General features: G+C 40.6%; 1 protein-coding gene across 1 annotated transcript in view; it reads right to left on the minus strand.

Moving 5' to 3' along the window:
- The window catches only part of LOC134535751 (probable phosphorylase b kinase regulatory subunit alpha), a 582,726-nt gene that overhangs the window by 177,511 nt on the left and 382,121 nt on the right, over nucleotides 1-23,094 (minus strand). Inside the window, exons 18-19 of the mRNA XM_063374982.1 lie at nucleotides 18,680-18,769; nucleotides 554-692 (exon numbers count right to left, since the gene is read on the minus strand). Of these exons, the coding sequence (XP_063231052.1) occupies nucleotides 554-692; nucleotides 18,680-18,769 (229 nt within the window). The remainder of the gene's footprint in view (nucleotides 1-553; nucleotides 693-18,679; nucleotides 18,770-23,094) is intronic.

Here is a 23,094-nt window from a genome sequence, read left to right on the forward strand (position 1 = left end):
CCAATATTGAAAAAAAAATCAGTTCGGTGCTGCAAAAGTGGTGACAAAAAATAGTGCTACAGTTATGTGTTAATATTACATTTCACATATAGTGTACACATTGCTAAACTATATTGATTCGTATTCTTCTGCATATAAATCGTTAATTCAAAGAAAATTCATATTGACGTAACTGCCAAAATAGATACAACACCTTAACCTTCAGGACCGTCGAACTGGCGTATCTCCATTTAGGCCAATTTACAAAAAAATAGCGGCAGCTATAAAACTTTTAATCATATTTAAGGAAGGAGCACCAATTATACTTTTTTAATGAGTCATTACTTTGCGCACAGCTCTATAAAATATTGCTCCAGTTCAGTGAGTTTGGTGCCAATTTTCTTTAAAGTGCTCTCCTGAAAAATTGTCCTTACAGCGCTTACGACACTACGTCAGTCTAACGACGACATGTTCTAAATTTTAACTTTTTTCGGTTTTTTCCCCCCTTCAAAATCCCTCCCCACCATCAAAAGTAATTTCTTAATCAACCAGAGAGGGCATCATGTGCACTCACCGCTGCTGAGAGAGAACTCTTTGCCACTGAGGATGTGGTAGAGCAGGTTCTTCATCTCGAAGGGAGAGAGGTTGAGCAGGTGGTCGGAGGCCTCCTCTCCGGAGCAGATGAGCGTCCGAGAGAGCTCCGTCGCCATCACCTGTGCACCGGCACCGCCTCACTACGCCACTGCCTCACTGCCACACTGCCACACTGCCTCACTGACACACTGCCTCACTACCACACTGCCTCACTGCCACACTGCCTCACTGCCACACAGCCTCACTGCTTCACTACCACATTGCCTCACTGCTTCACTACCGCATTGCCTCACTGCCACACTGTCACACTGCCTCCCTGTCACACTGCCTCACTGTCACACTGCCTCACTGTCACACAGCCTCACTGTCACACAGCCTCACTGCCACACTGCCTCACTGTTACACTGCCTCACTTCCACTGTCACACTGCCACACTGCATCACTGTCACACTGCCTCACTGCTTCACTGCCACACAACCTCACTGCCTCACTGTCACACTGCCTCACTGTCACACAGCCTCACTGCTTCACTACCACATTGCCTCACTGCTTCACTACCACATTGCCTCACTGCCACACAGCCTCACTGTCACACAGCCTCACTGTCACACAGCCTCACTGTCACACAGCCTCACTGCCACACTGCCTCACTGTCACACTGCCTCACTTCCACTGTCACACTGCCACACTTCATCACTGTCACACTGCCTCACTGCTTCACTGCCACACAGCCTCACTGTCACACTGCCTCACTGTCACACAGCCTCACTGCCACACTGCCTCACTGTCACACTGCCTCACTTCCACTGTCACACTGCCACACTGCATCACTGTCACACTGCCTCACTGCTTCACTGCCACACAGCCTCACTGCCTCACTGTCACACTGTCACACTGTCACACTGCCTCCCTGTCACACTGCCTCACTGTCACACTGCCTCACTGTCACACTGCCTCCCTGTCACACTGCCTCACTTCCACACTGTCACACTGCCTCACTGACACTGCCTCACTGTCACACAGCCTCACTGTCACACAGCCTCACTGCCACACTGCCTCACTGTCACACTGCCTCACTTCCACTGTCACACTGCCACACTGCATCACTGTCACACTGCCTCACTGCTTCACTGCCAAACAGCCTCACTGCCTCACTGTCACACTGCCTCCCTGTCACACTGCCTCACTGTCACACTGCCTCACTTCCACTGTCACACTGCCACACTGCATCACTGTCACACTGCCTCACTGCTTCACTGCCACACTGCCACACAGCCTCACTGCCTCACTGTCACACTGCCTCACTTCCACTGTCACACTGCCACACTGCATCACTGTCAGACTGCCTCACTGCTTCACTGCCACACAGCCTCACTGCCTCACTGTCACACTGCCTCACTGTCACACTGTCACACTGCCTCCCTGTCACACTGCCTCACTGTCACACTGCCTCACTGTCACACAGCCTCACTGTCACACAGCCTCACTGCCACACTGCCTCACTGTTACACTGCCTCACTTCCACTGTCACACTGCCACACTGCATCACTGTCACACTGCCTCACTGCTTCACTGCCACACAACCTCACTGCCTCACTGTCACACTGCCTCACTGTCACACAGCCTCACTGCTTCACTACCACATTGCCTCACTGCTTCACTACCACATTGCCTCACTGCCACACAGCCTCACTGTCACACAGCCTCACTGTCACACAGCCTCACTGTCACACAGCCTCACTGCCACACTGCCTCACTGTCACACTGCCTCACTTCCACTGTCACACTGCCACACTTCATCACTGTCACACTGCCTCACTGCTTCACTGCCACACAGCCTCACTGTCACACTGCCTCACTGTCACACAGCCTCACTGCCACACTGCCTCACTGTCACACTGCCTCACTTCCACTGTCACACTGCCACACTGCATCACTGTCACACTGCCTCACTGCTTCACTGCCACACAGCCTCACTGCCTCACTGTCACACTGTCACACTGTCACACTGCCTCCCTGTCACACTGCCTCACTGTCACACTGCCTCACTGTCACACTGCCTCCCTGTCACACTGCCTCACTTCCACACTGTCACACTGCCTCACTGACACTGCCTCACTGTCACACAGCCTCACTGTCACACAGCCTCACTGCCACACTGCCTCACTGTCACACTGCCTCACTTCCACTGTCACACTGCCACACTGCATCACTGTCACACTGCCTCACTGCTTCACTGCCAAACAGCCTCACTGCCTCACTGTCACACTGCCTCCCTGTCACACTGCCTCACTGTCACACTGCCTCACTTCCACTGTCACACTGCCACACTGCATCACTGTCACACTGCCTCACTGCTTCACTGCCACACTGCCACACAGCCTCACTGCCTCACTGTCACACTGCCTCACTTCCACTGTCACACTGCCACACTGCATCACTGTCAGACTGCCTCACTGCTTCACTGCCACACAGCCTCACTGCCTCACTGTCACACTGCCTCACTGTCACACTGTCACACTGCCTCCCTGTCACACTGCCTCACTGTCACACTGCCTCACTGTAGCACTGCCTCCCTACCACACTGCCTCACTGACACACTGCCTCACTTCCACTGTCACACTGCCACACTGCATCACTGTCACACAGCCTCACTGCCTCACTGCCACACAGCCTCACTGCTTCACTACCACATTGCCTCACTGCTTCACTACCACATTGCCTCACTGCCACATTGCCTCACTTCCACACTGTCACACTGCCTCACTGACACTGCCTCACTGTCACACAGCCTCACTGTCACACAGCCTCACTGCCACACTGCCTCACTGTCACACTGCCTCACTTCCACTGTCACACTGCCACACTGCATCACTGTCACACTGCATCACTGTCACACTGCCTCACTGCTTCACTGCCACACAGCCTCACTGCCTCACTGTCACACTGCCTCCCTGTCACACTGCCTCACTGTCACACTGCCTCACTTCCACTGTCACACTGCCACACTGCATCACTGTCACACAGCCTCACTGCTTCACTGCCACACAGCCTCACTGCCTCACTGTCACACTGCCTCACTTCCACTGTCACACTGCCACACTGCATCACTGTCAGACTGCCTCACTGCTTCACTGCCACACAGCCTCACTGTCACACTGCCTCACTGTCACACTGTCACACTGCCTCCCTGTCACACTGCCTCACTGTCACACTGCCTCACTGTAGCACTGCCTCCCTGCCACACTGCCTCACTTCCACTGTCACACTGCCACACTGCATCACTGTCACACAGCCTCACTGCCTCACTGCCACACAGCCTCACTGCTTCACTACCACATTGCCTCACTGCTTCACTACCACATTGCCTCACTGCCACATTGCCTCACTGCCACACAGCCTCACAACCACACTGCTTCACTGCCACAATGCCTCACTGCCTCACTGCCACAATGCCTCACTGCCACAATGCCTCACTGCCTCACTGCCACACAGCCTCATTGACACAACACCTCATTGCTTCACTACCACATTGCCTCACTGCTTCACTACCACATTGCCTCACTGCTTCACTACCACATTGCCTCACTGCTTCACTACCACATTGCCTCACTGCCACACAGCCTCACTGTCACACAGCCTCACTGTCACACTGCCTCACTGTCACACTGCCTCACTTCCACTGTCACACTGCCACACTGCATCACTGTCACACTGCCTCACTGCCACACAGCCTCACTGCCTCACTGTCACACTGCCTCCCTGTCACACTGCCTCACTGTCACACTGCCTCACTGTCACACAGCCTCACTGCCACACTGCCTCACTGTCACACTGCCTTACTTCCACTGTCACACTGCCACACTGCATCACTGTCACACTGCCTCACTGCTTCACTGCCACACAGCCTCACTGCCTCACTGTCACACTGCCTCCCTGTCACACTGCCTCACTGTCACACTGCCTCCCTGTCACACTGCCTCACTTCCACACTGTCACACTGCCTCACTGACACTGCCTCACTGTCACACAGCCTTACTGTCACACAGCCTCACTGCCACACTGCCTCACTGTCACACTGCCTCACTTCCACTGTCACACTGCCACACTGCATCACTGTCACACTGCCTCACTGCTTCACTGCCACACAGCTTCACTGCCTCACTGTCACACTGCCTCCCTGTCACACTGCCTCACTGTCACACTGCCTCACTGTCACACTGCCTCCCTGTCACACTGCCTCACTTCCACACTGTCACACTGCCTCACTGACACTGCCTCACTGTCACACTGCCTCACTGTCACACTGCAACACTGCAAAAACTGCCTCACTCTGGTCTTCACTTACCAACCACAGTGCCAATGATCCTTTATCAACATAAACTAAAAGTTACATTTGAGATGACTTTGAATACATTCCGTGCGTTTCAAATGCAGAGTAGAGTTATATAGCTGAGATAATAAAAAAGATGAAAATTCAATGTTTTTAAGTGTTACTATTTTAAATATAAGAATACTTTTACAGACTACTTGATAGCCCCTTTCCGTCTAATTAAATGCAGTATTTTGATCGTGTTCACTAGTTAGGGTTTGATACTGTGTGTATCTCTAAATGATCACGATGCAATAATGAAGTATTTACCTAGTTTGTGTGTGTTGGTCATTCTGTTGGCAACATCAAGGAAGTTATGTTTGCTCTTGTAAAAACTGCTGTCTGGTACAAACCCTTTAAAATTTAATTGAGTTTATTTGTTGTTTCTGGTACCAAGAATTTAATGTTTTCTCGTTGATGACGATAAAGCAATATCAGTCCAGTGATTCACCCCAGCGTAAGTTGCCTGCCATACTTTTCCTCTATCTTCCTTGGTAGGGATTACAGACCATGTTCATTATTGTAGATCAAAACTTATGACTTACTGGTTCTTTAAATTAAGTATTCAGTACTTGTTAAGCAGTGTTTTGCATTTGGTCGACATAGTTACGTTGCACTAGATGCAAACACTGATTACAGATGTTTCCCCTGACATGCACACGTGCAACTCTTTTATTTTATTAATGTGTTTGTACATAAGGTTTTAATTTAAATATTGTGTACTCTTTATTTCCCCAAGCTTAATGTATTGGTGCGTTTCAGGCAGATTCTGTTGTTAAGTTTTATGTAAATGCAAGTAGCTTCTTGTAACAGTCTAGATCTCCAACTTGCTTTCCTTGACCCGACTGTTACACACCTACACCTAAACACACTAGCAAATAACGGGGTGCCCAGAATAATAGAAGTTAAATAAAATATTACTTTTTGAGGTTAAGTCGCTTTGCTTAGCAGGCCTGTGCAAAGCTTTGACTTAGCGAATTGAATCGAAACTTGTTTTGATATTCAATTTGGCTTTGCCAGGAAATTTGTATTCATTTTATTTAAAGTGAGATGCGAAGCTTTGTATGCATTGCCAAGCTTCAAAAAATGAACACCAATCATAAGAGGAAGTGCTCTGTGCGAGTTGTGATACGGCCTTAGTTCTTTCTGCAAACGATAAACTACGCTATGAATATGAATGATATATTCATTAATGGTGACGTAAATAGATTTTAGTGAACAAATGAACATCGGCAATCTCCAGTGTGACCACAGTTGTAGTTGCTACATTGCTTTCAGTTGTGGGTCTGTCCACGAGAAAGTGGACATAAAACATTTTTTCAAAAATATTTTTATGCATACAATTTAATGTCTTTCAGAGAGCTAATATATGGGAGTATGTTTGCTGCTTTGATATTTTCGGCGGGAAAAATGTTTACTTGTATTATTAACAGCTGATTGTGAGTACACAGTACTGTTGAAGTGATACTAACGTACATTAACCTGATATGTAATTGAATTTATCTTTACTTTTATGAAAGACGGAAGATAACTGGATGTAACAAGAAAATAACTAGGATAAAATGTAAGTGTAAATAAATATTTCATTTTGAGTTATTTGAATTTAGTATATATTCTTAATTCTTGATCAATATCAGGTCATGCAATGTAACGTGAGTTACCAAAAACAACCATTTTAAATTTTAAAATGATAAATATTTATATGACATAAAAGAACTTTCAGAATTAATGCAAGATATTTGTTCCAAGTAACCCCAAGACTGAAATAATTTTTTTACATAACCTCAAAATTAATATTTCAGTCTTACATTTGTGTAACGTGAGTTACCATTTACCTAGGCCTAGAATGATGTTTTAATATCATGACCCATTTGCTGGCTATAGAGTTTCCTTCCAACATTTTATTACAGGACCAGTAGAAGCATATATGTCAAAGCCAAGACGGGCATCTTAGATTCATTAATTAAGGTTAATAGGGTCTTGTTCGTTAATAAAGTATATAGGTTTGTGGTAGGCTTAAAGTAGGTTGAAAATTTATTCTGAAAACATTATTATATGTTACAGAATTATTTTTTACAGAGACATGGCATTAAGTGTAGCAGAAAAGATGAGAAGGCGGCAACATAAATTAAAAGAAGAGGGGAAGTATGAAGAATACAAAGAGAAGCAGAGACAACAAATGAAGAAAGTCAGAGACAAGGAAAAATAACAGCTTTCAAAGCTCAAAAAAAGAAGACAAGAGGCTATAAGATTGGAAGAAAGAAGGAAAACAAGAGAGAGAGTAGAAGAAAGAAAGACAGAGAAGTCAAGCTTCTTCATGTGTCATGTATAAGAGTGCATGTTCATCGGGAAAAGCCATTAAACGTGCTAATGGCACTACCAAAATCACCACGTAAGAAAGCATATGTAGTAAAAAAATTGTTTGAATCCATCCCAGGCATCAACGATATTAATCAAACTAAGCACACAAATTAATTGGCTTTAAGTTCAGAGACTATTAGTAAAGTCATTGAGTTTTATGAACGTGATGGCATTAGTAGACTAGCTCCTGGTCTGAAAGATGTAACAACAGTAAAGCATAGTGATGATTCTAAACAAAAGCTCCAAACTCGACACCTTTTCTCATCAATTCGTGAAACTCATGCTTTGTTTTGCGAAGAGAATAGAGAGACTATAATTGGTAAAAGCAAATTTAGCGAACTGCGACCTATACATGTAAAATATTCCAGTAGGTTGCCACACAACGTTTGTTTATGCAAATACCATGAAAATTTCATTTTGGCTATAAATGCCTTGCATTCTACCTTTCCTTGCTTTCCCAAGTACACTCAAAATTTCTGGGATAAATATCTCTGTCAACCTCACAGAGAAGATTGCTGGCTAAGTAATTGTGAAGACTGTAAAAATAAGCTCCATAAGTGTATGGCAAACCTGTTAGAGAAGAATGGTGCCTCATGTGATGTCAAGTGACATGTTTGGAAAGAGCTACCAGAAGGTCTACGCAAGGTTGTAGAGGATGACAGCGCAGAAACACTCGTAGCATATATCAACAGTATTTGTAATGAATTTCTAAAACATTCATACTCAAAAAGGGAACAAACTAATAGTTATTGAATTGACCGATCTAAGACTGCCTCTGCACACCACGACAAGAAAATTGCACTGGTACAGGTAGACTTCTCGGAAAATTACACTTGCATTGCCCAACAGGAAATACAAAGTTATCATTGGAACCAGCCACAAGTATCTTTTTTCACTTGTAGTCTGTGCTATGAAGGAAAGCAGCACCCTATTGTTATTGTTTCTGATAATTTAAATCATTCAAAAGATACCATTGTTGTCCAGAATTTTTGATGAGATTCCCACAGAAGTAAGCAAAGTCAGAGTATGGTCAGATGGACCAAGTTCTCAATTCAAGAATAAATTTATTGCTGGCAGCTTGAAGCCTCTTGAAAAAAGACACAAGAAGAAAATCATGTGGAATTATTTTGCAACATCACATGGTAAGGGACCGGTAGACGGTATTGGAGGATCTGTTAAGAGGCAAGTTCGACAGGCAGTGTCGAGTGGAAAAGGTGTTATTTATAATGCTTCTGATTTTTGCAGCTTAGCGAAGCAAGTCAGTAATGTCACTGTATTGCACATGTCTATTGACGAAATTGATTTGTTCAGTAAGCAACTGGACGTGAAAAGCATATTTGAGGAGGCTGACACTGTTCCAGGAATTACGAAAGCACATTGCATCATTTGGGAAAAGAAATGCTTGAAAACCTATGCCCTCACAAACAAAATTTCACAGTCAATTTCTAGTTTTCCTTCAAACTCTGAAAAAAAAATCACAGAACGTTCCAGTTTATAACCTTATATATGACAGTGAAGATAACTCATCTGATGATGATGATGTGGAACCAGTGGGTTCCATCTCAAAAGTTGCAATAACAAATGGAAGTTTTGTTCTTGTTGAATTCAGTGAAGAGAAAAACTCGCATATTAAGTTTCGATATGTGGTAATATGTCAAAGAGAAACCGATGAGCAGTATGATGTCAAGATTATGTCTCTTAAGAGTGTCAACAACAGCAAGCAAGTTTTTAAAATTTATGAAGAAGACATCACTTTTGTTAAAGAAAATCATATTGTCAAAGTTTTGCATTGTCCAGAAATTGTCATGCGAGGAAAGTGGATGCATTACAAATTCAAGAAAAATATTAACATTAATAGTCCAGTCAAATTAGGCGTAAAGGTGGACATTTAAAATAACAAACCAGGACCACTGGGAAAATGTTGAGGACACTTTCCGCTGCGTCCATACAAAAATCCCAAAAAATCCGGTTGCGGGTTTTCCGCCATTTTGAAAAATACTGTCGCCATTTGGAATTTTCACATATATTTACTAAGAAAATCGTAGCAACTAAACGGTTTCACTTTTCGGGATGTTTTTTTTTCCTACATACTTCCTATAAATTTATCTTTCCATAAATGTTACTATACACATAATTTCTTTACCTGATGTTTGCGTTTCGTTGTTTAAAGTATTGCCGTTAATCGTCGTTTTTACTTTAAGCTGAAAAACTTAAGAATTTATATCAAAACGGTAGATCGCATTCAAAAACGTTTCAAACAAAAGTTGTAGAGCATAGAAAAACCTATCGAAAACAATTTTAACATATAACATACGCACATAATTAGCCTTGTAGAAAGTGTTTCTCTGCGCTGTGGCGTTAGCTTACAAGGGAATTAATTACACAACATATTGCATCAGAATTTTTATCCTAAATTTGAAACATTAAAGCGTTTCTATTTATAAAATTTTATCGTAATCCAAGGTTGGTAGAGAGAGGTTGCCTCGATCGCTTGCGCATCGTTCTGCGCATCGCGTCACTTGCAGCCCCGGCTCGGCTTGCCAGCCCGTCCGCTCCTATCAGTTACTTAGTTTACAAGTACATCTGCTCGTAATAACGTGTCAAACTACAGCGTAATGCAGGGGGAGTTATTGTTGTGAGGAGTTAAATTGAGAGTGCGTATGTTTTAAAATGTTAGTGTTGCTTATATCATAAGTGCACAGGTGCTTCGTTAATTATAACTAGCAGGCAAAATGTTAAGAACACAAATTTAAAGTGAATCTGTTTTGTTAGGCTAAACGCTGTTAAAAATTATATTTAAACATTAAAATGCCAGGTACGCGGTGTACAGTGGCTGTGTGTGCAAATAGTTTGGTAAAAACAAAATTTTTACCTGAAACAATTCATATAAAAAATCATCGATTCCCACGCGATGATCATCTGTTGAAAGTGTGGGTTCAGAAATGCCGACGTGATGGTGAGTGGAATCCAAAAACAACTTACATATGTTCAGAGCACTTTACAGATGATGATTACGAGCCCGACTTGAAAGCTGAGTTGTTAAATACATGTGCTAAAAGACGTCTTAAACCAAATGCTGTACCTTTATTAAAACTTGGAATTACAACACCTGTAGAAACATTGGAAAGTCGTGTGCGCCGAGAAGACCGAGTTAAATGCAGGGAAAACAAAAAAAGTTATGTAAATTAATCGTAGATTCAAATGAAAATGTAAGTGAGGAAGAAACATGTTCTTGTAGTCAGTTAAAGCATTCAAAGTCTTGTTCTAACAATGACTCGGTTGAAATGCTTAGGAAGGAAATCCAAATTCTTAAAGAAAATTTGTTTCTTGCTGAAAGAAAGTCACTTTTAAATTTGGAAGTCACGAAAAAACTCAAAAAAGAAAACGTAAATATTTAAAACAAAAAAAAAAAAAACAGTTCTTCGTTAGAGTTCCGCATGCGGAATATTCTTTCAAGTTTTTTTTTTTCTTTTCAAAAAATCAAATTGACTTATTACTTTCGTTGATAAAGAGTAAACTGGACCAATGAGGAAATAGCTCTCGCTTTCATTTTGCGTTATTTCAGTAAGCGATGTTATTTATTTTTAAAACAGAAACTTAACTTCTCATTGCCTGGACTTTCAACTCTTCAACGATGGGCCTCTTCATTTGACATGAGAAAAGGTATCCTAGTAAAACATGTTTGAACTTTTGAATGTAGCACGTTCTTCGTTGCTAGACTTCGAACGCATCGTTGTTCTTTGACGAAGTAAAAGTGAAGAAAACGCTCGAGTATGATGCAAAAGAGGATGAAACGATTACACGAAAAACTGCTCTATTCATGTTAGAAATTTATTTTTAAATCTAACTTCAGTTTATTTATATTGCAAACATTCCCAAAACGTTTTAATGAGCTATGACTACTTTTATTAAACATTAAGAAATTGATATGCAATTATTTTAAATATTATAATCTTGCTGATAAATAAATACAAATAAACCATTTTGTTTACTAGTTACATATTAATAATATTAATTTTTTTAAAAATTCATGGATTCATCATTGATATTTTGAAAATTTTTATTGCTACTGAAAAAATATGTTGAAATTAATAATTCATCCTTGTTTTCAGTCACAGCATGTTGTCATTTGAAAAGCATATCAAAACGATTATAATTAACAGTAATCAAAAAAGCATAAATGAAATACTATAAGTACTGCATATCAGACATGTGAAACGAGCCGAGCTGATAAGAGAAAGCAGTCAGTCAGCAGGTGTAGTATTATGACTGGGAACGGCGGGGCTGCAGATGACGTCACAGCGGAGTGTCGGGCTGTCTACATTGTTCTTATGGGATCGAGACAACCTCTCTGTACTAACCTTGATCGTAATCCCCATCAACTATTATTATGAAACTTGTTTGTGGCACTCTGCATGTAATTTTTTAACCCGAACTATCTGTTTTGCCTTATACCTGGATAGAGATAGATCTGACATTCAGTCATTCATAAATTGGCTTCATGAACACAATCTCTTTCAAAGACTCTCAGATGACCTAACTTCTCTTTCCAGTGGGGTGATTGGAGACAAATATTTAAACTTTGACAAAGCTTGGGAAGTTGGCCAATCAAATCTTAAGAACACTGTAGGCAAATGTTTTTCTGAAGTTCACTACCGACGCACAGACAAGGTGAAGTGTTTAGACAATGCAAGTAAAGCTGTAAGAGTACACAATGAAAAAATTGTGATCAACCCAAACCAACTTTTCCAAAGAATGCTGTGCCTTGTAAGAAGTGATGAAGAGCTGGCATCCTTCTTAGCATACGAACTGGCTGTTCATCCACCATCGCTGTTTGATGATGTATCTATTCGTAAGGGCACGAATTTATCTCTTGTACATGTCCTTGATGAATTGTCATCAAATCAGTTGTCTCTTCCAGATAATGCAGTATATACAATTGATGGTGGCCATTTACTGCACAAAGTTGTTTGGCTTCGTCCAGCAACATTCAAGCAGATATGTCAGCAGTATGTTAAATATGTTGTGGACCATTATGTTCACTGTTACATCGTATTCGACGGATATCAAGCAGGGCCCAGCACAAAAGATGTTGAGCATTTACGCAGACAAAAAAATAGAAATTCAGTAAAAGTAAGTGTCGAAGACAATATTCATGTGCAGTGTTCACAACAAGACTTTCTGTCAAACAAGACCAACAAAGATAGATTCATCAAACTTATGAAAAAACATCTCCAAAAAGCTGGGTGCAATGTTTACGAAGCAGATGGAGATGCAGATACGACTATTGTTACCAAAGCCACAGAGTTAGCATTTTCAGGTCCATCTGTGCTTGTTGGAGAAGATACTGATCTGCTAGTCTTGTTGATCATGCATGCAACAGCTGATACACATATGTTGATACCTGGTACGAAAACAAAACCAGATCGCATATATAGCATTCAGAAGCTGCAAGCCAGTTTAGGAAACATGAAGAAATACATGTTGTTCCTTTGTGCATTTACAGGGTGCAATACCACTTCTGCTCCTTTCAACAAAGGGAAAAAGAATGCATACAAACTGCTTTTTGATAATGATTTGCTTCAAAGTCAAATTGAAGTCTTTAATAGTTCATCATCATCCAAAGATTCAGTTGCAGATGCCGGAGAGAAAATTTTTCTAGCAATGTATGGCGCTAAGGGACAATCTGATCTCGACACAGCAAGACATCACCTTTACCTTAAGACTGTGGGCAAGCAGCAAGTCAGTGGTAGTTTTAACTTAGCAAAACTCCCGCCCACAATGGCAGCAGCATGCCAGCATTCCCTACGTGTTTATTTACAAGTGCAGCAGAGGAAACACGTGGATCTGTCGCCCACAGAATCGGGCTGGATGCTTAACAATAGGCTCCTTCCAGTTCCAACACTACAAAAACCTGCTCCAGACAACATCATGAAACTTGTAATGTGCAACTGCAAAATTTCATGTGGAAAAAACTGTGAGTGCAAACGAAGTGGACTTAAATGTTCTGGTATGTGTGGTCAATGTTCTGGATATGGCTGTAGCAATAGTCCTTTTATAAGCACCAACTGTGAATTTGGTGAAGAAGAAGAAGTTGCTGACATTGATGTGCAAAGTGCATTAAATTAATAATTTCCTTTCTGTTGATTCAAATTTGATAGGACAAAATTGAGTGTCTGAATGTTCTTTGTTTTCATATGTTTAATTTCAAGTTCTTCGATTCTGATGATAAGGAATCATGTTTACCATTCAGTATACTTATAATTGTTTGTTAATTCCTTAACATTTATATGAAATTTAATTCCGAGGAAACACCTGCAAAAACATTTATATAAACCACAAAATATGTCAGTCTTGAAGGATGCAATGCCTTTAAAACAATTGTGACAATTTCAATATGTTGTACAAAGTGACTTTCATAAATTTGTTTGGTGACCATTTGCATTTACACATAATGAACATGTCAACGGCATTCATTAACATTTTGTTTTAATGCTAAATAGTATTTACTATTTATTAATAAGACTTGCGGTATATTTATGTAAATAACAGAAAACATGCTGACCAGTAAAATATATGTTTTACAGGTGGAACTGGACAAATTATATTGACATTAAATTTTTACTTTCTGTTGTACAGTGGAAATAAATAAAAATTATAGATTTTGAAATAAATTATAAAAAAAAAATCAGTTCACAAGTTTTATATATCATAACATAAAAATGTATTTCCGAGAATATTATTGGTTATTAAAAAAAGATAGGGCAGAGTTCGACAATAGTAATTTTATACTACTTTATTGACGAGACTTAGGATAACATTACGTGAAGAAATTCACTTTGATGTTTCAAATTTAGGATAAAAATTCTGATACAATATGCTGTGTATTTAATTCCCTTGTAAGCTAACGCCACCGCGCAGAGAAACACTTTCTAAAAGGATAATTATTTGCGTATGTTATATTTTAAAATTGTTTTCGATAGGTTTTTCTATGCTCTACAACTTTTGTTTGAAACGTTTTTGAATGTGATCTACTGTTTTGATGTAAATTCTTAAGATTTTCAGCTTAAAGTAAAAACGACGATTAACGGCAATACTTTAAACAACGAAACGCAAACATCAGGAAAAGAATTTATGTGTATAGTAACATTTATGGAAAGATAAATTTATAGGAAGTATGTAGGAAAAAAAAAATCCCGAAAAGTGAAACCATTTAGTTGCTACGATTTTTTTTAGTAAATATATGTGAAAATTTCAAATGGCGACAGTATTTTTAAAAATGGCGGAAAATCCGCAACCGGATTTTTTGGGATTTTTGTATGGACGCAGCGGAAAGTGTCCTCGACATTTTCCCAGTAGTCCCGGTTTGTTATTTTTAATGTCCGGGTTTGCCTTCATTTTTGCCTAATTTGATTGGACTATAAAGAAAAGTAGTTCTTTCTAATGATTAGACTGTGCATACAGATATGATAGATAATAGAAATTTTTATTACATAAGTTGTAGTAACACAATACCAACTCATTTATACAGTAGGCCTAATGCATTGACAAAGCACCTTTAATTAATTTTTCGTTTGTTTTATTTGTGCTTTAAAGTTAAGTCCAAAATTGATATGTAGACAAAATGTAATGTTAGTTATCGTAACGTGAGTTACCAACATGTTAAAGCTTACATTTTCATTTTGACAATTGAGGTATATATATGATTCTGTAACTTTACTGATTGAAATTTGTAACTGTATATTTGGCAGGATAAATAGCATATAATTTTTAAACTGACTATATTAGCATAAAATTACCATCGGAGATATAATTTGAGAATGTGATGTCCCTTTTATGTAACGTGAGTTACTAGACAATTTGGTTTATTATTAAGTGCATTATTAATCAGAAGTACATGAAAATTGAGGATATTCTGCATAAATACAAAATGGATGTTTTCTTACATTTTTAAACATTTTCCTTGTCTTAGAATGAGAATAATAACACAATATACTTCAAATTAATTGTCAAACCTTAACGTGAGTTACCATGGACACACCCTTGAGAGGTTATGACAACAAAAAATAAATATTCACTTACCACGTAAAATGGCTATTTCAAGCCGTAGTTCTGATGAATCGCCAGCACTATTTTTAAAGCATAAAAGATCAAGTCTTATTTGGGATTATTTCACCAAAACGCTCACCTGCACTGCCGCGACACGCCACCATCTGTGCGATCATCCCAGACACTACATCCGCTCTACCGCCAGGTGCCGTGTTTAACAACCTGGACCTGTATCTGTCAGCGGCCCAACTCATGGACGCCGACAGTCAAGGGCAAGTACGCCACTGCGGGGAGGAAGCATGCGAGGGATACCGTGTGGTGGACGGGCTACTTTTAGCACGGCCTAGGGGGACTGACGGTCCGTGGCGGACTTTTGCGCCCTCCGCCACATGCCGTGAAGTGTTTGACATGTTACACGTCAACCGGCTTGCCGGACACCCAGGTGCGGATCAGACGCGGCACGACGTTGCGAGCTATTCTATTGGCCGGGGGTCAATAAGTTTTTACGAGATAGCGTACATAGATGCAGACATTGCCAGCGACACAAGACGCGCCGCACGGACGGAACCGCTCATTAGATCCCCAGACCGGCGATGGAACCTTTCCACACCGTCGGCCTGGATTTGATGGGACCGTACCCCCGGTTGCCGCGAGGGAAGAGGTTCCTACTAGTGGTGACAGACTGCTACACATTTTGGGTAGAAGCATTTTCCCTCTGAAAAGCCCGCGTCGGTACCATCGCACGTAGTTTGGAGGCAGAGTTTTTCCCGAGGTGGGGGTACCCCTGTGTTCGGACAACGCCCCCAGTTTGCCGGACGCCAATGGACTAAGCTGGGAAGGAAGTGGCGAGTCATACTCCACACTACACCTGTATACCATCACCACACAAATCTGACAGAGCGAAGGAAATAGGAGATCAAGGTGCAGCTGCGACTAAGGCTCTCAGACGACCACACCCAATGGGATACCCATATCCCGGACATATTGTATTATATTCGGCGTCGGGTGAACGCCATGACAGGCGAGACGCCAGCCACTATGGTACAGGGGCGAAACCTCACACTTCCCGGGGAGTACCACATACGACAGCAATGACAGGCGGAGCCCAGAGTGGAAAGCCCTGCAGACAGACTGAGACGGCTGGCCGAGACACACAACACGGCGCAGCACAACCAGGTGACATACCAGGCACAACGCACACCCCAGACGACGCGCCCGCCCCCGGATCTGAGCCCAGCACGGTAGGTTTATGCCCGGCTCCACCCACTCTCCTCCGGCCAACGCAACTATTGCGCGGGGTTTGCACCCAAGTGGCTGGGTCCTGTGTCCGTGATCTGAGCGGGCCCCACGACGGTCGCCATAAAACTGCCCTCCGGCCGAGCTGCGAAGTACCACAGAGACGACATCCGGATCGCACACGAATCAGGAGAGGTTGAGGCGGGAGAGGGGGCAGGCGGACCGGCTACATCAACACCGATAGACACTGACAGGGCAGGGTTCCTAGGCTTCCCGGATGCAGCGGTAGGATGGGAAACAAGCGTCTCCATAACGGAAGTGCAGCTGAGACGACTGTTTGAAGATTCGGCGGGCGGGGACACACCCTTCAGAGGGTTCGACGAGGACACAGATGACCCAGTGGGAAATAATATTTAATCTCAACATCTCACGTGGGAGCCGGAAGAAGTAGAGGAGCGGCCCGGGTCGCCGGAGGGGCCACTGTGGCAGCTACACTATTCATTGGCAGACTCCACATTTAGAATGAGTGTAGAAGAGCCCGCGGGAGACGAGTCAGAGTGGGAGGAACCAGCAGACTTGGCATCAGAGGCACCAACACCAGCACCGCGGTACCATCTCCAGCCCCGTCCAGCTGCCAGACCACCCAGCTGCTGTACCGTACAAATGGTAGACTCCGGGCGTGTGAAGGGAGTAGCTACGCCCACACCTTTGACAGCGTAAGCGTCGTCGTCCCAGGCTACTTCGGAGGGGGGCAATTGACGTCAGCCGGGGCTTTGCCTCGTAAGCCTGGTCCGACTCCACTGTCCGGCTACCCTCCTTCCCGGCATTTGTACCGCCGACGTACGTGCGTGTGTTCAAATTGTGCACCACGGACTACCGCAAGAGGGCGCTTAGCAGCAGTGCGATGTCACCCGAAACCAATAACCACAATTATTATTTAAGTATTATTATATAAATTAGCTGATGTTTACTGTTCTGAGCCCGGCGCGGGATCACAGAGGAGAATAACGGTTTTGTTCCGGCGGGAAGCTGCCTGCTGCCTGCGCGTAGAGAGCTGCTCGCCCCAGACCAGAAGGGCGCGGAGTCACCAGAGACGTGTGGCCACGTGTCGCCAAACCCTGTGGTATCCGTGTATGTTAATCGGTATGGCATGCCTAGAGCAGGCCAGATCTTAAGTAAATAAGCTTAGTAAATTAGAGGACTAATATCTTGCCTCACACGGGCCACAACGCCCTGACCGGGAGTCTCAGCCGGGTCCACATGCCCACTCACGTGGTGTCGGCCACTACAAACAGCCTCGGGTAAGCAACTATGTCCTCAAAAGTTTGAAATTCAATTCAATTGGGACCGGAAGCTAAATAAAACAAAAATTTAGTAAAAAAAGTGTAATAAAATCTTACATAATACAACGAATTATGTTATTATGAATTGCAAAAACTCAAACCAAAGTTATTTTGAAGTAAAAGGCTTCATAAATTTCAACAGAGTCATCTGATGGATAGAATATTTTATTTTCTCATGCAAAATTTCATCCAAGTGAATAATGTAAAAAAAAAAAAAAATCATAAGTTGAACAATAGTGTGGATGGAGTGAAGAATCGAGAGTCGCGTGACGACAAAAGATGAAGGAATCTACGAGAAGCTTCCTGATTCGCGTAAGACAGGGTAGCCTAAGTCATGGTATTACTGTATATAGGATTGAGGAACAACATAAAATATGTATGTGAATTTATTATTGAGCTAGTTTAGTAGACTTATTTTCAGTATTAAAAGAAAGTAAGACACATCTTTGGCTCTATGATGTACGATGGGCGAATCACACTCATTAGGCTTTAATAAGACTTTCAGTTCATGATAATTTTTAGAAGAAAACGTCAAACTGATGAGACATCAACCCTTTGACGGGTGAATAGGAGAACCATGGACGCCCTGCTGAACGTTTTACGTATCACAAAAGTTACTAGACCTAAGAAATATAGAACCTTAACTAGTTTACATTAGAAGCAAATACTAATATGACAATAGAAACTTACTATGTGGTACTGGTAGTTGATTCTAGAATAGCCTTAAAATATGTGTGGGACTCACCTGGATTATAAGACCCACTCGCAGCCGTAGCATCTCAAAGAACAGCTGAGGCTCGGTCCTGATGAACATTGCGAGGTACACAAGCAACTCCTGCACAACCAGACAAAACTACACAAAACAGATCCTGTACAACCACAGACTACAGAACACAGCTACTGCACAACAGAGCACACTACATGACAAAGCTCCTGTACAGCCAAACAACTACACAACAGTGCTCTTGCACAACCGGTACAATAATCCACACCACAGCTCCTGTACGCACAGATACAGAACAAAACATAGCTCTAATACAACCCCAGGCACACTACACAACACTGCTCCTAAACAACCAGACACACTAACAATACAGCTCCTGAACAACCAGGCACACTTCATTACATATCTCCTGAACAAACAGGCACACTACCTAACATAGCACTTTTTCACCTGGGAAAGCTACACAACATAGATCCTGTACAATTATGCATACTACACAACACATCTCCTGTACAACCAGGCACACTTCACGACATAGCCACTGTAATACCAGGCACACTACAATACATAGGTCCTGCACTACCAGGCTAATTTCACACCAAAGTTCATGCACAACATGGCACTACATGCTCTGGTACAATCAGGCACACTACACATGCAGCATCAGGTGCAAGTTGTTGCTCATCATTGCAACAGCCCGACTTGATCTCAATGCAGTGTTATGATGACTTATTTTGGCCAGATTTACCTGCTTGGCTCACTGTCAGCTAGCATGTGCTTTCTAAATGGATTGATGCACGTTGCGTTTAATTTTTATGTCTAACAGGACTATGATAACTGCCACATTTACAAACTGGCAGAATGTTTAAAAAATGTTTAATGTGGTAAAAAATAACATATATTGTAATTAGAGCTGGGCGAACCTCAGTTCTCTGGTTTCGAACCGAACCAAATCAAACCATAGCAAAAAAATTTCGAACAAAGCCGAACTGAACCTCATAGAGAAATAATTGTTTTGAATTAAAATGAACCAATGACCAGCATTTTGGTCTAACTGAATGGTGAGAAAAAAAGGTTTTCCAGCCATATATAAAATTAAAACATTATATGGCTTAGCTTTATTAAAACATTGCAAAACATTTTATAAGTAAAGTTTATGGAATAAATAATAAAGGAAAGAAAACAATTTAGAGAAAATCATTTTGCATTTAATTTCTTTATATATATACCAACTTTTAATTCATGAAGAAGTTCCATCTAAATTTCAAAAAGACTATCTTCCTTTTTCATTGTACACTAACCTTCATTTCAAAAAATATAATATTATAAACATGACGAACATTCAGCATAAGGCCACATAACATATTTTTGTGGTAGACATAACCTAACATTTTTAATAAGTAAAACTTTTTAATAGGACATTAAAAAAAAGTCGAATGTGAATTAAGTTACCTATCTACATTACAAAACCCGCTGACTGCAGTTGCTGTTTTCTTGGAAGAATGCTGCTCGTCAGAAGAAACTTTAGACAATTTTTTGGGTGGTTCTGGGTCATCTGGGTCGTCATTATCTTTTCTCCATTTGGAAAATTTAAACGACGTAAGCCTGCTTATCGCAAATAACCTCAAGAATAATAATATTGTAAACGTAACGTAAGAAGTGTGGTTCTAGAAATTTGCGTTGGAAAAAAGAAAACACGAGAAATAATTATGGCTGCCGCGACTAGGCTAGTCAACTTAGTACCGTACTGTAAAATTTACTTGACCAGTGCTTTTAATACACAAGATTAAATTAATATTTTCAGTACCTGACTGTTATAACCAAAAAGGCCAAAGAAAATAAATAAAACCCAGTAATTTAAAATACGTAATTTATGTCATCATTTCCTATAGGCTTACCAACTATTTCACCCTGACCATAAGGGACACTGAACCCCACCTAATAGAGCGGGGGTCCGGGGGTCCTCCCCCGGAAAAATTTGAATTTCTAGACGCAAATTGGTGCTATTTTAGAAGTTTTTGTATCAGAAAATAAATTAGGCACCTGGTTGAAATATTAAAATTTTTTTGTACATATTGGCCTAATAATTTTTTTGAGTGATGAATTTAATACATAAAGATATTTTTAGTTAACAAAGTATAAAAATTCCAGACAACTCATATGTGTTTGAACATTGGTAAACTAACTTCAACTCTCTCCAATGCAAAATGTGATTAAGAAAAAAGTGGGGGAAGGGGAGGTTGCTAAAGCCACTTAGCCCTTCCCCTGCCCCCCTTAGATTAGAACCACCACTAGGGACACCATAATAAGACACTTAAAAAAATATATTTTAATAAATGTATGCTTAAGTTATATTTTCTCATTTTTCATTGCACCAAACAAATCGAACTTTAAATTAAATGTCATATCGGGTATAAAGTAAACAATATACAACATGCAAGACACAAAAGACAATGTTTCACAAAAAAACTTAACTTGGCAACAAATTTTTTAAACAACTATTTACATTGACAAGGGGCTACTCCGCTACTTGCATGTAGCAAACTCATATTTTTCTACTTTTTTTTTGCTTGAAGGAGTATTGCTTCATCATTTTTAATTTTTTCAAAATATTCCTGACAGCTGTAATTGTAATTAGGTGTGACAAGAGTTTCTGATTTAATCAGTTTCAAGGAAAACCTGTTTCTGTCATCGCACCATTTTTTTTTTCATAATTGAAAACACTCTTTCAACAAATGAGTTTGAGCCAGGTATGCTCAACACAAAAGAAATCAGTGTGTACATGTTGGGGATTTCAATGATCGAATTTTTTTTGAAAATATATATAACCATTTCTTCTCTACACTATCGAATGACAGACTAGAAATTTCTTTCAGAGTTTCTTTAAACTTGCAAAAATCTTCATAAAAATCATCCGAATTAAAATTTTCGAAGCACACAAAAGATTTCAAGGAAATGACTACTTCTTAAAACATTGAAAACTCTAGTTGGTTATGCATTAGATTCACAACACGTAGTTGTTTGAATATATTTCTGTACCTTTACGGTGCATAGTTATCTTACAAATTGTACATGTGATTCATTTAATTATTTTTATTTGCTACTCCATGGTTGCGGTCAAAGACAACCATGTCTATGTGTACATTATTCTTTGGAAAGGCTGTTTATGAAAAATAAGGTGGTTGCTAAGGACGCTAAAAAGGAAAATGTATGTAATTAATGCCGAGAAGATTGAAAATAATATTACTAATCCTATCTGTTGGGAAATACCAAAGGAATTTTCGTAGAGTTCATTTAAGAAACAATGTTCGTATTGTAAGTTCATCCTCCTGATGTGGTATGTGTACTTTATTACATTTTTTTCGTGTTCTACAAGATTTAATAATTATATTCATATAAGTAACATGCTAAAGTGAAATCGGTGATAATTTTAACCAGAAAAACTGACAGTAAAATATAAGTTAAAATAAATCAAATATTTTCTGGATAATATGTTGTCTGTTGAAAGAAGACAAGTCATTTTCGGCCCCCAGAAGTCTCGTTAGAAAGGACTCAAGAAATGCTACCCTGAGATTAAACTATAGCCGAGGAATTAAAATAAATTTTAACCTTAAAGGAAATAATTAAAATTGTTAGGTGTCATAATTAAACATAGACATCATAACTAAACATTCATTATATTTAAGAACACTTGAGTTTTATGTGTCCGACCTAATCCGTGTACTTGATCAAAACTCAGTCTGGTACAGGGTAGATCTTATAAATTATATATTGTAATGATACAATAATGGTAATTTAAATATAAGCTTTCCTACCTAGTGTAAACATACAAATAATTCTTGAATTTGTATTTATTATTTTATTATAAAATTTGTCTACGGATCTGGATACATAACAGTGTGATGTTTATACTCAAGATACATATACCCACATTTCCATCACTGAAATCAAAAGACTTGTCCAAATATGAAAGGCTGGCATGGTAAAAAGTAAGAAGATTGTCAATAACTATTGTTTGTTCGTAGGGCAGAAGATTGTTAATCGATGATTTTGCCTCTGTACCCACAAATTTGTCATAAATTCTGTTAACAAGTTTTTCTCTGAGGTCAACCATAACATCAAAAGTTTCAGTGACAGCTAATTTACATTCTTCTAATTTAAGTATTGCTGCATGAAATATTTTTGAAACATTACAGAAGAAGGCTAAATAAACTTTAAGTTTATCTTCCCTTGTGCTGTCGTCATTTTGAAAAAACTGTTTGAAATAATATGGACAGTCCGTTATACTCTTAAAATAACTAGATATTGCATCAAAGTTCTGCCAAAGGCTGTCGACAGCTTTTCCTAAAGAAAGCCATCTTGTTGGAACATGCCGTAATAATTCACTGTATTCAATTTCCACAAAATCAAAAAATGATATAAGCTCTGCCCTTCTC

The sequence above is a fragment of the Bacillus rossius genome, chromosome 10, assembly GCF_032445375.1.
Source record: "Bacillus rossius redtenbacheri isolate Brsri chromosome 10, Brsri_v3, whole genome shotgun sequence".
Classification (NCBI taxonomy): Eukaryota; Metazoa; Arthropoda; class Insecta; order Phasmatodea; family Bacillidae; genus Bacillus; species Bacillus rossius.